The sequence below is a fragment of the Seriola aureovittata genome, chromosome 8 (assembly GCF_021018895.1).
Source record: "Seriola aureovittata isolate HTS-2021-v1 ecotype China chromosome 8, ASM2101889v1, whole genome shotgun sequence".
NCBI lineage: Eukaryota > Metazoa > Chordata > Actinopteri > Carangiformes > Carangidae > Seriola > Seriola aureovittata.
The window spans coordinates 20,344,908-20,359,329 of record NC_079371.1 but is presented as its reverse complement, the minus strand read 5'-3'; the positions used below and the strand labels follow the sequence as shown (position 1 = coordinate 20,359,329).

General features: G+C 41.0%; 4 protein-coding genes across 8 annotated transcripts; 3 read left to right on the top strand and 1 right to left on the bottom strand.

The window, feature by feature from the left end:
• The first annotated feature begins 90 nt into the window (after window positions 1–90).
• LOC130173743 (protein Wnt-8-like) lies at window positions 91–2,135 on the top strand. Its single transcript, XM_056383213.1, has 6 exons — window positions 91–152; window positions 245–278; window positions 383–512; window positions 935–1,060; window positions 1,217–1,359; window positions 1,448–2,135. Exons 1-6 carry the CDS (start codon window positions 91–93, stop codon window positions 2,003–2,005), a joined length of 1,053 nt encoding a protein of 350 aa, XP_056239188.1. The 3' UTR covers window positions 2,006–2,135.
• Window positions 2,136–5,252: 3,117 nt separating this feature from the next.
• On the top strand, window positions 5,253–7,760 carry lcp2b (lymphocyte cytosolic protein 2b). Of its 5 annotated transcripts, none has more exons than XR_008828469.1 (5): window positions 5,253–5,503; window positions 5,643–6,516; window positions 6,858–6,932; window positions 7,058–7,207; window positions 7,388–7,760. XR_008828469.1 is itself a non-coding variant. In XM_056383138.1 (4 exons), exons 2-4 carry the CDS (start codon window positions 6,924–6,926, stop codon window positions 7,511–7,513), a joined length of 285 nt encoding a protein of 94 aa, XP_056239113.1. In that variant the 5' UTR covers window positions 5,253–6,516; window positions 6,858–6,923; the 3' UTR covers window positions 7,514–7,760. The 5 variants fall into 5 exon arrangements, 2 of the variants coding, with proteins under 2 accessions (XP_056239113.1, XP_056239112.1); XR_008828468.1 differs by having other exon boundaries at window positions 5,253–5,823; window positions 5,978–6,516; XR_008828467.1 differs by having other exon boundaries at window positions 5,253–6,331; window positions 6,438–6,516.
• Window positions 7,761–9,421: 1,661 nt separating this feature from the next.
• On the bottom strand, window positions 9,422–10,603 carry syce3 (synaptonemal complex central element protein 3). The gene is made up of 3 exons (XM_056383139.1): window positions 10,498–10,603; window positions 10,065–10,173; window positions 9,422–9,904 (listed from the first exon to the last, which is right to left on the bottom strand). Exons 1-3 carry the CDS (start codon window positions 10,498–10,500, stop codon window positions 9,720–9,722), a joined length of 297 nt encoding a protein of 98 aa, XP_056239114.1. The 5' UTR covers window positions 10,501–10,603; the 3' UTR covers window positions 9,422–9,719.
• Window positions 10,604–11,177: 574 nt separating this feature from the next.
• On the top strand, window positions 11,178–13,915 carry foxi3b (forkhead box I3b). The gene is made up of 2 exons (XM_056383135.1): window positions 11,178–12,323; window positions 12,560–13,915. Exons 1-2 carry the CDS (start codon window positions 11,726–11,728, stop codon window positions 13,135–13,137), a joined length of 1,176 nt encoding a protein of 391 aa, XP_056239110.1. The 5' UTR covers window positions 11,178–11,725; the 3' UTR covers window positions 13,138–13,915.
• Window positions 13,916–14,422: the final 507 nt, after the last annotated feature.

The window sequence follows — 14,422 nt, the reverse complement described above, 5'->3', positions numbered from 1 at the left end:
TCCATTTGTTCTTCATTCATATAAAAGAGAAAGTTTCAGCACATCGGGTCAAAATAACTAGACCTCTCTACTTTAACGGTGCAGATGAAAATGGTGCATTCATTATTTTGGCTCCTGCCTCTTTTATACAAAATGTGTCCGGGACATGCTTGGTAAGGCACTATCTGCACTGTTCGGCTGTATCTTTTTAAAGTGTTATTTAAGATGGATTGAGTTAATTCTTTATTGTCTATCTTCTTCTCAGGGTGGCGAGTAACTTTCTTATGACGGGACCGAAGGTAAATAGAAAACTTGATTACTTTTGGTTACTCTGAAAGACTGAGGACAACAATTCAAAATGTGATTCAAGCCAGAAAAATGACAGTCACTGCCTCTCTTGCAGGCCTATCTCATCTATGCAAGAAGCGTGCAGGTGGGCACACAGAGTGGGATAGAGGAGTGCAAGCAACAGTTTGCGTGGGATAAATGGAACTGTCCCGACAGCGCAACTCAGCTCAAAGGACTAAAACGCGGTAGGTTGAGGAATTAAATACTGGTCTTTTGTTGAGTTATGTATGCAGGTCCATAAATGACCATGACAATTACATTTATGCCTAAAACGTATATTAGTTGTTCAAATAATAGAAAATAGTTTCCATACAATAACACAGGACACTTGCACCGATAAGGAAACACTATAATAGGCCTATTAGTTACGGATGTGTTACATTCATTTTCAAGTTGGCTTGTCATGCCTGTACAGAAGCTCACTATGAATTTTGTGTAATTATAAGTCACAGTTGCAGCTAATTTTTATACAATATTTGCCAAATTATGTCACCAGTAATTCTTACTTATTCATTCTTAACTTTTAGCTATTTTCTTGGGGGTGATCTAATTTATTTATTTTTGAAATGCCCTACATGACAAATAAAACGTGATTGTTCACTTCCAGCCACCAGAGAGACGTCTTTCGTCCATGCCATCAGTGCAGCAGGGGTCATGTACACTCTGACCAGGAACTGCAGTCTGGGAGACCTTGACAACTGTGGCTGTGATGTCTCAAAGAACGGCAAAATAGGTGATTACAGCAAAAATCCCATATTACTCAGAATATTATTGTGTTGAAGACGCAAAACTGAAGCTATGTTTTAAAGTTATTTTATTTTAAAGTTATTATTTTCTTTCATAGGTTCAAAAGTTGGTTATCTCATTCCCAGTGATATTCTGTGTGCAGGTGGTCGTGGCTGGTTGTGGGGTGGCTGCAGTGATAACGTGGATTTTGGGGAGAGGATTTCCAAACAGTATGTGGATAAACAGGAGACAGGTCAGGACTCCAGGGCTGCTGTCAACCTGCACAACAATGAGGCTGGGCGGCAGGTGAGTTATATTCACACCACAATCACGTATCTAATATTACACAGTTTTAAGTCGTTGAAAGTAGTTTACTTTCCCCGATTTCACACAGGCGGTGAAGGCAACAATGAAGCGCATCTGCAGATGCCACGGCATGTCTGAGAGCTGCAGTGTCCAAACCTGTTGGACACAGCTGTCAGATTTCAGAGAAATTGGCAACTACTTGAAGATCAAGCACAGTCAAGCTCAAAAACTGGACATCGACAAAAAGCGCATGAGGGCTGGCAACAGTGCGGACAACCGAGGTGCCATTGTGGACGCGTTCGGTGGCATCGCCCAGACAGAGCTCGTCTACCTGGAGGACTCTCCGGACTACTGTAGGAAGAACACCAGCCTGGGGCTGTACGGCACCGAGGGCCGGGAGTGTGTGCAGCATGGAGAGGGGTTAACCCAGTGGGAGAGGAGGAGCTGCCGCAGGTTGTGTCATGAATGTGGCCTAAGGGTGGAGGAGAGGCGCACGGAGGTAGTGAGCAGCTGCAACTGCAAATTCCACTGGTGCTGCAAGGTGAACTGTGACGACTGCTCCCAGGTTATAGTGAAACATGTGTGCGCCAGGAGGGAAGGTGGCGATGGACACGGCTTCAGACGGAGATACCGTGGACCCAAATAAAAAATGTTTTTACATGGATCCGTTTTTCAGATCACAATTAAGGGCTTGTTAAATGTCTGTTTGCACTTTTCATGTCTACTTTTATAAATACTTGCGTCTCTATTTATGAATACTGTGCCTTGTTTAATAAAAAAATAAAACGCTAAAAAATAAAAGTCTCCCAGGTGCCACGTATTATTCCAATCAACAGCTGAAAAAATATCTTACTTAATAAATCCCAGTTCCACACATCTTCTGTGTATTAGAATAAGAATGGACTGAATACACTTAACAGAGGATTACATGGATAACATGGTGCATTTCACACCCAACCAAGGTGTTGATCCAGCGTTGATCCACCATCACTTTGATGTCAGCGTGTATTGAGTTCATTCAAAGAGCAGCGAGGCTTTGAAAGACAAATTAGGGAAGTGAAGTATCTAGAAGTTAGAGGTATTTGGTTTGATAATCCGACACCACTACCTGTACTTTGTCTTTGTCACATCCCACAGGCAATGCAAATGTCTCACCATACATCAAAGCGTGAGGGGGAAACGCGTTGGCAACTGTGACAGAATTTTTTAATGGAACTACCTTTTAGTTACTGTTTCTCAGCGAAATAGGTCACACTGGAGTCCAGTTATTACGGTCCAAATCCAGGGAGGAGACGGTTAAAAATAAGCGACTCACATTCCACCTTGAATGCAGGTTAATTTCTAATAATAATTTGCAAGTAATTAGGTCTAAGAGGAGCTTCATCTCCTCCCACTGGCCTATCTGTGTCTAAATGAGCCATTCATTTTCCACCCTTTCTTCTACCCCCTGTATCTCCAGAAATCTTCCTCTCAGCTGGACATGTCATAAATCTGTCACTGTTGCAGCTAAATGACTGATGGGATGGGTATTACCTTCATCAGGGGGGTCCATGCCTTGGGGGGGGGGGGTGTCTCTAACAGAAAAGGGGGCTGGTTACAGGTCTGTTTCACTATATTCACAGAGTTACTGTAGCAGTAAATTACAAGCTAAGTGAGATATTACAGTTTGAATTATCATTACCTTATAGATCAACTGGTGTCACTATAACCCTGAGAACTGAAATAGCATTTCAATCAATAAAGTCCCATTTGAGTCAACACTTCTTATTGCTTAAAATGTGACATCAGTTTATGGACACGGATTACAAAACACACCAGAACTACATTAGGTAACACACCCAGGTTCACATAAATGAACAGCAAATGGCTGAATGTATGGGGTTGTGGTGCTGGAAATGTTTCACTAAAAAGGACAGAAAAGCTGGGAAACCACCCCAGACACCAACCAAAATGTAAAACCATAGATGGAACAAGTAACACTCTCACAGACCAAAACACTCCCTCACATCTTTCCCCATTTGTCTATTTGCTTCTGGGGACGTCCTGTATTTCCCATGCTGTCCTGCTGTGTGTTAATAAAGGTTTCACCCGCCTGGAGGCCCTCACTGCTCCACCCTTTATCTCTGCTCTCCACTGGGGACATTATTAGTTCCATATTGGCCCCATATGATGCTGTAGGTTGATTGTCCTCCACATGTGAGATGACCACAACTGTTTTTCCATTCATGGCTGTTGAAAACAGGAAATGCAACCTTTTGTGTCCTTTTCAGTTTTGAGAAATTAGCATTTTTCAAACATTTAGGACTTAATGAAAACAACCAAATATTCTGAACATTATCTTACACCGATTTTATGCCTGCGTAGAATTGGTCCATTACTTGCTTTATAACTACACAGTATTTCATGCCCCCTCTACAGTGGCATGATCTTGTCTTCCATGTCTTCCAGTCAGGACAGAGGAGGAAAATAGGGGGAGGGAGGGGGGTGATTTCCCAAAAAGGACCCCCCAGGAGGACTCATGTATTCACCCAGACATGCCTGGGGGTCTAAGGGGATCTGAGTGTGATTGATCATTCCTTCCTCCACTCTCCCCTCCTCTCTCACCTGGGTGTGAGATGCCAAGAGGCCTGACGTGGGGCAGGCTGCGACTGGGATACAAGATCTGACACAGCCTTCATGCTATGAATTAGAATAAAAAAGCACATATCAGAGCACAACAAAATCACACATAGAGAGTAGACTCTGCACAACCACCATAGCTTCATGGCTGTGGCTGTATCTGTGTGAAAGGAAATCAACAGGCTCTATGTTTAGAGATATACATTCTCTGCAGTGCATGCACAGTCTATTATTATGTATCTTAAGTCCTTTATGAGTACTGAAACTTTCTACTTTAGTTTGTTAGACGTTATATGCAGAAGCAGATGACACACCACAAGTATGGTTATTTAAAGAGTAGAGGTCATTCTTAACCTTCATTTCATAAGTTATGTGAAAGACTTCAGAAGCAACAGTTTTGTGATCCCACTGCAAAACAGAAGTTCCTATACCGTCAAGTAAACCCTTCCTTTTTCTAGTGGATGTGACATTTATAAGAGAAAGCATGAGCTTAAACAATGTGCCCTCTAAAGTGGAGGTGATGGGATGGAATCCACAAAGTCTCGCTGACTACATGAAGAGGGTGAGTAGCAAAGATATAATTTCACAATGACGTTGAGATTTCTTTACTGTTTATCTGTCTTATGATAGCTAAGTTTTTGGGTTTATTTTTATCCTGCTATGGTAATTTAACACCCAACAAGTGACATATTAGAATATTTTTCTTGATAAGCTCTGTACAATATGTTTGCTCTAATCGTGAGACATCTTATGACTTTCTCAGCTTAAGTTATCAGGCTGTGACAAAGTAGTGATGAGGGGCAGAATAAGTGGAGCACAGTTTATGGTAAGTCTGTGTAAACGTTTGTCTTTACACTTGCTTATTATTATACTCTGAATAATTAATTTTATATTTTTTCATTATATTCAAATTTAAATCTTCCAGCAAATGACTGACAGTGACCTTCAAATGTTCCCAACCCTTCATTTTCCGTAAGTCTAACTGAAAATATATTATATTCCAACCACAGATATTGATAAACAATTAATCAGCTGATGTCTGTTCAGACATAAAGATTCATTGTGGTCGTACATGACATTACACAAGAGGCTGATATCAAATAATCTGCACTGAGCTGTAGCAGCTAGTCGCAGTTTGGGTCACAATTAAATGTAGCAGTGCACAGCAGTACTGTAACAGTAAACATATTAACCTAATGTTTTGGTCTTGTATCTTTGTAGAATAATCACTAAGATGCAAAGTGAAATCAACAAAGGGAAGCAGAAGATGGCGTTTGGTCATAAGTAAGAAAACAGATTTTATTTTACATTTTCCGTTGGTAACTCATTGAACAACAATGCATTACTTTCATATTTACGTTCTGTGCAGATTAAAGGCACAAAAGTCTCCAAAACAAGGTAAAGAAGACTTAAATTCAACTATACCGCTGACATAAAGAAATATTTTCTTGTGCATAATACTATTTTTTATTGTATTGTCCTAGTATTTGGACAGGAAGAGGAATTTTGGGACTCTGATGAGTTTGTAAGTAAAAAACTACAAACTATTATCAAATTGGGCATTTTTATTAATACAAAGTATTATTGTTATTCAAATTAAATTAAAATGTTCCTTAACATGCAACATACTCATTACTTGCGTCACCGGTCTGTGCTTTGGTTAGGACAATGAAAGTGATAATGATTATGAGAGTCCAGAACAGGAAGACAATGGCTACATCTGTGCCCTGACTGAGCCACAAACAGCCGAGCAACAAGACAGTGACGAGTACAATGACGGCGACTACAAGTGGTCTGCCTCTGTAGACACAATGAAGCCACCTCGGCACCCAACTAAAACCAGAGGTAACAGAACGTAATCAAGACAAGAGTGCTGTGCACAAAAATGCAATCATATGAAGAAAATCTCAGTATATAAGCTGCTTTTGTATGCTTTGAAAGCAGAATTGGTGTTCATGTTTCCTGACTTATTTACTACGTGTGTACCGTATATGAGAAGATCCATCTCCTGCTCAAAGGACCTCAAAACTTCCACTTCCTCACCCACCAAGAAACCCTGCCCCTCAGAGGCAGTTTCATGAATTTTCCCATTCAATGACACCAGCCAGCCAGCCCGATCTCCACTTAGAGAGGAGCAGGAAGCCTGGACAACCTGGCCCATCTCTGAAAGACCTGCCAAAATCAAGTATGTGCTGCTTATTATATTGCGTTATCATGTCTCAAGTTACTTCCACATTTCTATTTCACACTTTCCATAATCTCCACAAGAGGGCAGCACTCTCAAGCCTTGTGGCTCATACACCAGAAAGGTCCTTACACCAAGGATTCCCAGATGCAAAGACGTGTCTAGCAGGTGGGCCAATCTAAACAATTTTAGAGTATAGCAAGCACTTCATTATGGGTAATGCTGTTATTTAAGTTTTTTTCAATAACGTTCTGTTACATTTCTCCCGTCCCAGAGCAAGTAAACTCCTTCCACCGACTCCAGTGCCAACACAACCTGCACCTGATAACAATTCAATCCCAGGATCAAAACAGGTGAGAATCAAAAGCAGATTTTAGCAGTACACTGTGCTAGCTGGAGAGCACACAAGATGTTAACAGTCAGCTTTTCTATGCAATTTCACATCTTGAGCACTTTCACAAGGTAAACAGCAGATGGCAACATTGTAAAAAGAAAAATAGGAGCCCGTGTGTCTGCTGTGAGAACTCCGGAGATTGCATTTTATTCACTAGGCTGGGTCACTGGACATATCTTCATCACATTTCTTTTACAAAAAACAATTATTTACAACACATTTCTGATCTTTTTCCAAAAGAAAAAATAAGCAAAACAAATTTATTTAGTCCTTACTATGACTGCTTCATGGTGCGTCCAGGCTTTGGATCCCAGCTGGTATGCAGGAAAGGTGACCAGACATCAAGCTGAAGTCAATCTCAGAGAGATGAACAAGGTCAGGTGCTGCCTCTCACTCTCACTCATCTCATCCTCCTTCTGAAGCAGAATGACAAACATACACATATACAGAAATGTGCTGTTGAATTTGATTGGATTTTGTGTGTGGATTTGTGTCTTTAGGATGGGGCATTTGTAGTGAGGGACAGCACAACAGGCTCTGCGGAACACCCCTACACCCTGATGCTGCTGAAACAAGGCAAAGTTTACAACATTCAGATCCGTAACCACATGGACTCCTACTCCCTCGGCACTGGCCTCCACAACACCAAGGTAAACTGAAAACTGTTGATAATCATTGGATACATTGTTGAAATGAGAGGAAAAAGTCAGCACGCTCACTCAGAGTAAACAGAAAAGTTCACATCTCGTGGCATGCCTCAGGGAGTGTTTGGTGCTGACTTGTGCTGTGCTGCATCATTAGGTCCCTGTCATCTTTTTTGTGTGCTGCAGAGTTTCCCTGGGGTGAAGGAGATGATTACCCATCACACACACACACCGCTGCTGCTCATTGATGCCACAGACCAGAACTATGAAGCGCAGAGCCAATGTTGTCTGCTGCACCCTGCGGGACTCTGACCAGCACCAACAGCGGGCTTAACGTGGGTGTTTTCTGTATGCTAATTTGTGCATATGTATACGTGTGGCCTGCTCAGAGGCCTTTCTAAGAACAGCCGAAGAAACGACATAATTTTCACCATCCCAAAGGTCACTGTTGTGTAACTCCTTTTTCTTGGTACATTCACTTTAATTTTTCGTAAACAGAATTAAAAAAAAAAGAATGATTTCTACATTGTTGGTGATTTGTATATTTCATTAAACTATGTTTTCCAGACACACAGCATTACCTCTTTTCTTCACACCTCAGTTTCAGGTCAAGCTGGGGGCGGCTGCTGCAGTACATCTTGGATTTTTCAGGATTGCCAGCTTGTCAGGACAGCCAACACAAACGATCAGATCACACTGCCCCAGCTGGGTTCGCACTGCAGGCAGTCAACAAATATCCTGTTTCACAACTGCCTTAGAGTAAAGATGTCCAAAAGTTAAATTTCAAAGTACATATAAAGGCTGCACACCAACTATTGTTGCAATTAACAGGAAACAGGCTGAGTGACAAATGTAATTGTATACGCTATGTTCCCGTTTTTTGTCATGTGATTTCAAAGCAGGGCTGGTATTTCACTGTATGACTGACACAAGATACATCATTATGATACACTGTAGGTATATTTTAATACAGTAAATTGTCTTTCTGTATCCAAAGGTTATCTCCCATTTACTTACTAAAAACTAATTCACACAGAAAAAGTGAAAAAATTAAGTTCACACAGATGTATGTATGCATACTTAATTCAGTAGATTTGAGTGTGGTATTTATAGACAATATTGTCAAAATGCAATTCAAAACGGACTAAAAGCAGGAAAAATAAAAACAATTTAAGAGAGAAAGTTGTCATAAAACTTAATTTTAGCATCAATATTTGGATCTTTCTCTTTGTTAGGTTTCCAAAATAAAACAAACATAAGCTCACAATAGTAAGCCGCACTGGTGTCTGTTGGAGAACATCTTATCATTTCATATCAGTGCAAATTGTTTAAGTAGTTGTATTCCTTGTATACCAACTGCCATTACTGTACGGTATAAAGAAGGGACACAGCATCAAGTGTCACAGTATCACAAATATTTCAGTTTTCAGATTTTAATATCTAACAAAGCTCTTTTGTTTGTTTCCAGCCTTTGAGCTCAAAGTGAGTACGCAGTTATAATTAAGACATCATAGTAAGAAGATTACTTTGACGGCCACTTCGCCCACATCTGTCCCCCCTGGCAAAAAAGAAGCTGCAATATCATGCCTGACATCTATTGGTCTGATGGACATTCATGCATGTTAAATCCTTCAGTTACTCTTATCTATCTACTCATCAGCAGTGCTCAATCTGACAGACACCATGTAGTATCATGTACCTCTGCAACACTGACATCTACAAGCAAGGCTAAGTTGCACAGCAGTTGGTGTACAACAATCCATTTTTGGCTATCACACTTCAGATCTAGGATAAGTTACATCATATGCTTTGCATATTTGCAAATAAATCATCAGGGTCATCTGTTATAATTGATGCTTACTGACATTTTTGGAGGTGCAAAGGCAGTGGATGGGGATAAACAGTCATACATACATGCCAGTTGATCCATACAGTTAGACAAGGAGTCCAGCTCTTTCAGTATGTTTTCCAAATCAATGCAGGTAGTGGAAGTAGCTTGTTCTTTGCTCTTCTCTAAGTTTTCCATCTGAAAAATAATTACAAAACAGTCTATGTCAATTATATCGATATACCAAAATCTAAAAACTTGAAATACAATTCTGCATGCTGGTGTGTCATTCCAACTAAAAGCCAAACATACAATAAACTGACATTAGTACAGTAAAAATTAGGTTGCCAGACATGTACGTTTATGTTTATAAAAAAAAACAACAGAACACATTATCATTTTAATGTCTTTTATTAATTCAATTTACCAGGGTAAATGGATCAAATCACTTAAGTACCTACAAAACAAACAGCATTTGCAGGCCATGCTAACATCAACTGATTATAATCAAATGCTGCACTCTACATGAAACATCCTGCAAGCCCAAATACCTGCTTCTCTATAGAAAAAAACAGTATGGAGCATTTTTGATATTTACTTGAACACAATACAAATTAATTTCGTACTCCTTTAAAACTCTATCACCTTTATTTCAGTACAGAACTTGTGAACTGGAAACTGATAACAACATCACATCTGAGTAACTGCTGTGGCAGCAGGCTCAGGACATTTGTCCATCTCTGGCTCCTGCTCACGGTTTCCATACACAGCAATTCTGCATCTCTGATAGGCCTCTTCCAATTTCCGCATGGACGCCCCCACCTCACTACTGGTCCGCAGTGCCACCATGTCATAAGCCATCCAGGTCAACTGCACTGCAGGTGGACATAAAGAAAGAGGATGAAGTTGCAGCCATACGAAAGTTGTGTTAGACATAATAAGTTGTTAACACAGCTTTCAATCCCCACTTCACTATAACTTTCCACGAAGCCTAACACAGAGCTACGAGTAGACAGGAAAGTTAAATAGGCCTACCTGATATATTTTCAGCGCCATCTATCAGCCTCTCTAAATCTTTGTTCAGCTCCAACTCGTCCTCTTTGCTGTCCAGCTGACGCTGGGGAGGCGACGATGAATCGACCATCTAAATTACAAACCGACAAATTGTTTTCGCCAGTTCGTCAGTGTACTTCGTCAAAAAAGTAACGCTAGCTAAACACCACCAAGCCATTCCTGACGGCCAACGGTCACGGCACCAACTGTAAACGTTTGTTTGTTAGCTAACGTCGCTTTGGTCGTTAGCTTCCTGGGGAAAGTTAGCATGGTAAGCTCTTCTAAAATTAATATTTTAACTGATTAAGTGTTTGCCAAGAGGAACGACAGTATCTGCCTTTACTAGCTAGGGTTTTAATCAGCAGCTTATTTGGGTTAAGAGCTATTAATTCATGTAAAAGTTTACCAAACTTACCATACAAGGCTTTTCTTCAGGAACTGTTAAATGTTTTTTGACAGCTCTGGCGGTAACTAGCTAACAAGGCGTGTTGCGCATTTTTAATTTAAACGGGAATGACGTCACTTCCCATGATTGTCGGATCATTTTCACACAACGCCCTTGTCCCATAAACCCATTGCATTATAACCTACAAGTATTTAGAGGTAAGAAAAACTGTGTTAGTAAGAATTTGCAATTTTATTATAAAAATTATCATTTAAATTATCAGTTACCAATTGGAGAACCTGTGAAATACTGGAAGAACATTAGCTTATATAACTGCATAGGGTAGTGGTACAGAATCTATGTTCCTATTTCTGCAATAGGCTTTTCAGCTTCAATGATATCTCTCCTGCTAAACCTGGTTTAAAGATGCCATAACAATAATGCTACTGGTATATTCTATTAGCTGGAGCCAGCAAACATTTGGCATTTTTGTACGAAAAATGACTGAAATAAATAATTGATTATCAAAATAGCCGCAGTTTTTTCGACTAATCTATAAATTGAGTGATGTTTGAAGTGCTCATTGTATGTTACATACAATATATATATCCATAATAATAAATAAGAGAACATTAGATTGGGCATTTACGAAATTGTCTGTTCTCTCACTGTAGGAGAAGGTTGCTTACCTTCATTGTGACTAAGCTGTCCATTATAGCAGGACTCACATGCAGGAGGGAAAAGCAATTAAAATTTCTAATCTCAATAAATCTTGATCGTTAATTTTGCATCATAATCATCAAATAAAAATGACAGATGACTGAACTCAATTAATGTTGGAGTAACAGCTTGAGTGGAAAATTATTTGATTGAGGGTGAACAAAACCGGTGGAGGAACTGAACTAGCTGACAGCAGGAAAAAAATGAGAGAGAAAGCAGGAACAGACTGTTCACCTGAGAAAACAACCAATAAGAAGAGAGAGGGGGCGTTTCCAGGGAAAGAGATAAAGCCGGTATGACAGGTGACATCTTCACATAAAGCAAGGGCAAACAGACAAGAAAAGGGGGGAGAAGACTAGCTTACAACTTGGGAGGTTAGAGACCATTATTTGGATCAACTCACATTCACAGAACTGAACAAGAAAAGGACTTTCAGCAGCTGACAAAATTGCCACAAAAAGTGTTTCGTATTTAAAGGGAGGACAACCAAAGCCAAAGGGTTCAGAAGAGGCACTGAGAGGTAAGAAGAAACTTTAAAATGTCTTCATTTGAGGCCCAGGGCCAGTCTCCTCCTCGATGTGGCCCTCAGTTCCCCAGCCTCGGCCAGGAGCCCCCTGAGCTCAGCATGTACAGTGATTGCTACTACCCTCCTCCCTCACTGCCAAGTCCTCAGCGCACCACTCCGACCTCCTACGACCTAAGCGACTACACCACCTCTTCCCCAAACCCTTACCTCTGGTTCAATGGCTCTGGGATCAACACACCACCGTACCTGGCTACCACCACCCCATCAGGAAACCCCGGCCCTCCCTTTGTCCCTCAGCACTATGGCATGCAGAGGCCTTACCTAGGTCCAGCTGGAGCTGGGGGCCCAGGAGAGCTGAGTTGGTTCTCTCTGCCCTCACAAGAAGACCTGATGAAGCTGGTCAGGCCCCCTTACTCCTACTCTGCTCTCATTGCCATGGCTATCCACGGAGCACCAGACAGGAGACTGACATTGAGTCAGATTTACCAGTATGTTGCTGACAACTTCCCATTCTACAACAAGAGTAAAGCGGGTTGGCAGAATTCCATCAGACACAACCTGTCACTCAATGACTGCTTCAAAAAAGTACCCAGAGATGAGGATGATCCAGGTAATATTTTAAAATCCAAATATCCTGTTCTCATTTTTCACTCTGTTTTGAGTATTTATCCTTAACAGAGAAAGGATAATATGATTAATTCAAATCATTTCAATTTACTGTGAGATTATATTATTATGCTTATTGAATGTGCTGTTGTTTCCTTGGTGTGTTGCAAATTGTAAAGCTGTTTACCCATTTTTAAAATCTAAATAGAATCTCACCAACTTTATTCTCTGATATCACAGGAAAGGGCAACTACTGGACACTTGACCCAAACTGTGAGAAGATGTTTGACAACGGAAACTTCCGCCGCAAAAGAAAGAGGAAGTCTGATTCCCTCTCCGGCGGTGACAACAGTTCAGGGGCTCCAGAGTCCGGTGACAGTGAGAGGGGCAGCCCCAAACACTCTGCAAATCCTGCCCTTGACATCTCCCCCACACCAGACAGGATCCCCTCCCCTTCATCGTCAGGCCCCACACCGTGTCTGAGCAGTTTCTTGTCTGAGATGTCTGGAGTGACGTCTGGAGCAGCTAATGAGGTGGGAGGCGATGGGCTAAGCAGGCCACTGCAGATTAACCTTCCTTTAGATGGGCCTCATAGACCTGCACAGCCTGGAAGCTTTAGTAGCTACTCCCCCAACTCAGTTGGCCCGGAGTGGGTACCACAAGTACCAGCTCCCCCTGTGCTCTCATCTTCACCCACCCACTCTTCCTTAGGGTACACTAGCCCTATCCTCAGCCAGTACAGTGGGTCCAGTGGGCACTTCTACCCTACACTGGGCTCAACAGGGATCATCTATCATCGCGAGGGCACAGAGGTTTAATAAGACATTGAGGGTGGAAAAGTTTGATTTGAAAAGACTCTCCACAGGAAATTGTACCTGTCTGGTTACTTTTGTTTTTAGAGAGGTTCTGATGTGAAAGACAATACACACACACACACAAACACACAGAGTATGTTTGCGCTGACTGAGACAGTTGAGATCACTATAGCGTGTGACAGCAGAGTAAAAAGGCTTTGATTCCCACAGGAACAGCTGAGTCAGCAGCAGCAGACTATGAGTGTCACTCCCTGAAACCACAGTCAGCCTCACTATCAGATCCTCAGTCAGCTTTTATTCTATCTGAAGCTGGTCTCTATCAGATCTGACTCATTATTAACAGATCCTAGATCTGATCTGCTGACATCAGGCCATTTCACACTGCTATCTGTGATTCTTTGAAGGGTATCAAATATACAATGCTCAGACAGCAAATTTAGAGGAGTAGTTAAATTACACCAGTGTCTACATATTGTGTAGTCACTGGCTTTATAGATTCAACAAAAGGGTAAAAAGTAGACTGGTTTTACCGCTAAGTGAAACTATCCGATGAACTTACAGTCTTGGAGTCTGATATACAAGTGGTAGTTGTACTTTGTAAATATGTCCATGTGTTGTGTAATGTTATACATTTATATTGTTGGTTTGTTGGTGCAACTGTTATTGTGCAAAATTGATTCTTAATGTATGGTATATGCTGTTTATGTTGTGTTTTTATTATGAATAAAAGGTTTTAGAGTTCTACATTTCCATCTTTCATTTTATTTTGTGAAGAATAAATGAATAATTACTCCGTAAAAGCAACTGGCTGAATGGTGTCTCTCAACCACCCCCCACCTTCTAGTTAGTTAGACGATAAGCTCTTACTGGCAGAAAACGGTCCTGTCAGAAAAGCGATGACCAGTAGTGTAGAACCTGCATGTCGGTGTAATCTGATCTTTGTGTGATGGATAGCTAACTGATTCTCCGACCTAAACGTTGAGAAGCTACATTCCCAAGCTGTCCCTCTTCACCACACCTAAACACTGAAATCCACCTGTGTCACACCATCTTGACACAGATACTGCTGACTGGATGCAGGCGGCTTTATTGGGGCAAAAAGACCAACTGTAAAAAGGTTGTAAAGATGCTGAAGTATGAATTAACTGCTAAATAAACACACTGACTCAATATAGTTCACAACTAATTCATTCTCAATTGCTGGAGGATTTTCACCACTATAGTTATCCAACAATGGAGAGTTAAAACAGTACAAGTCCAAATATTCTGTACAAGCAACAGGTTTGTT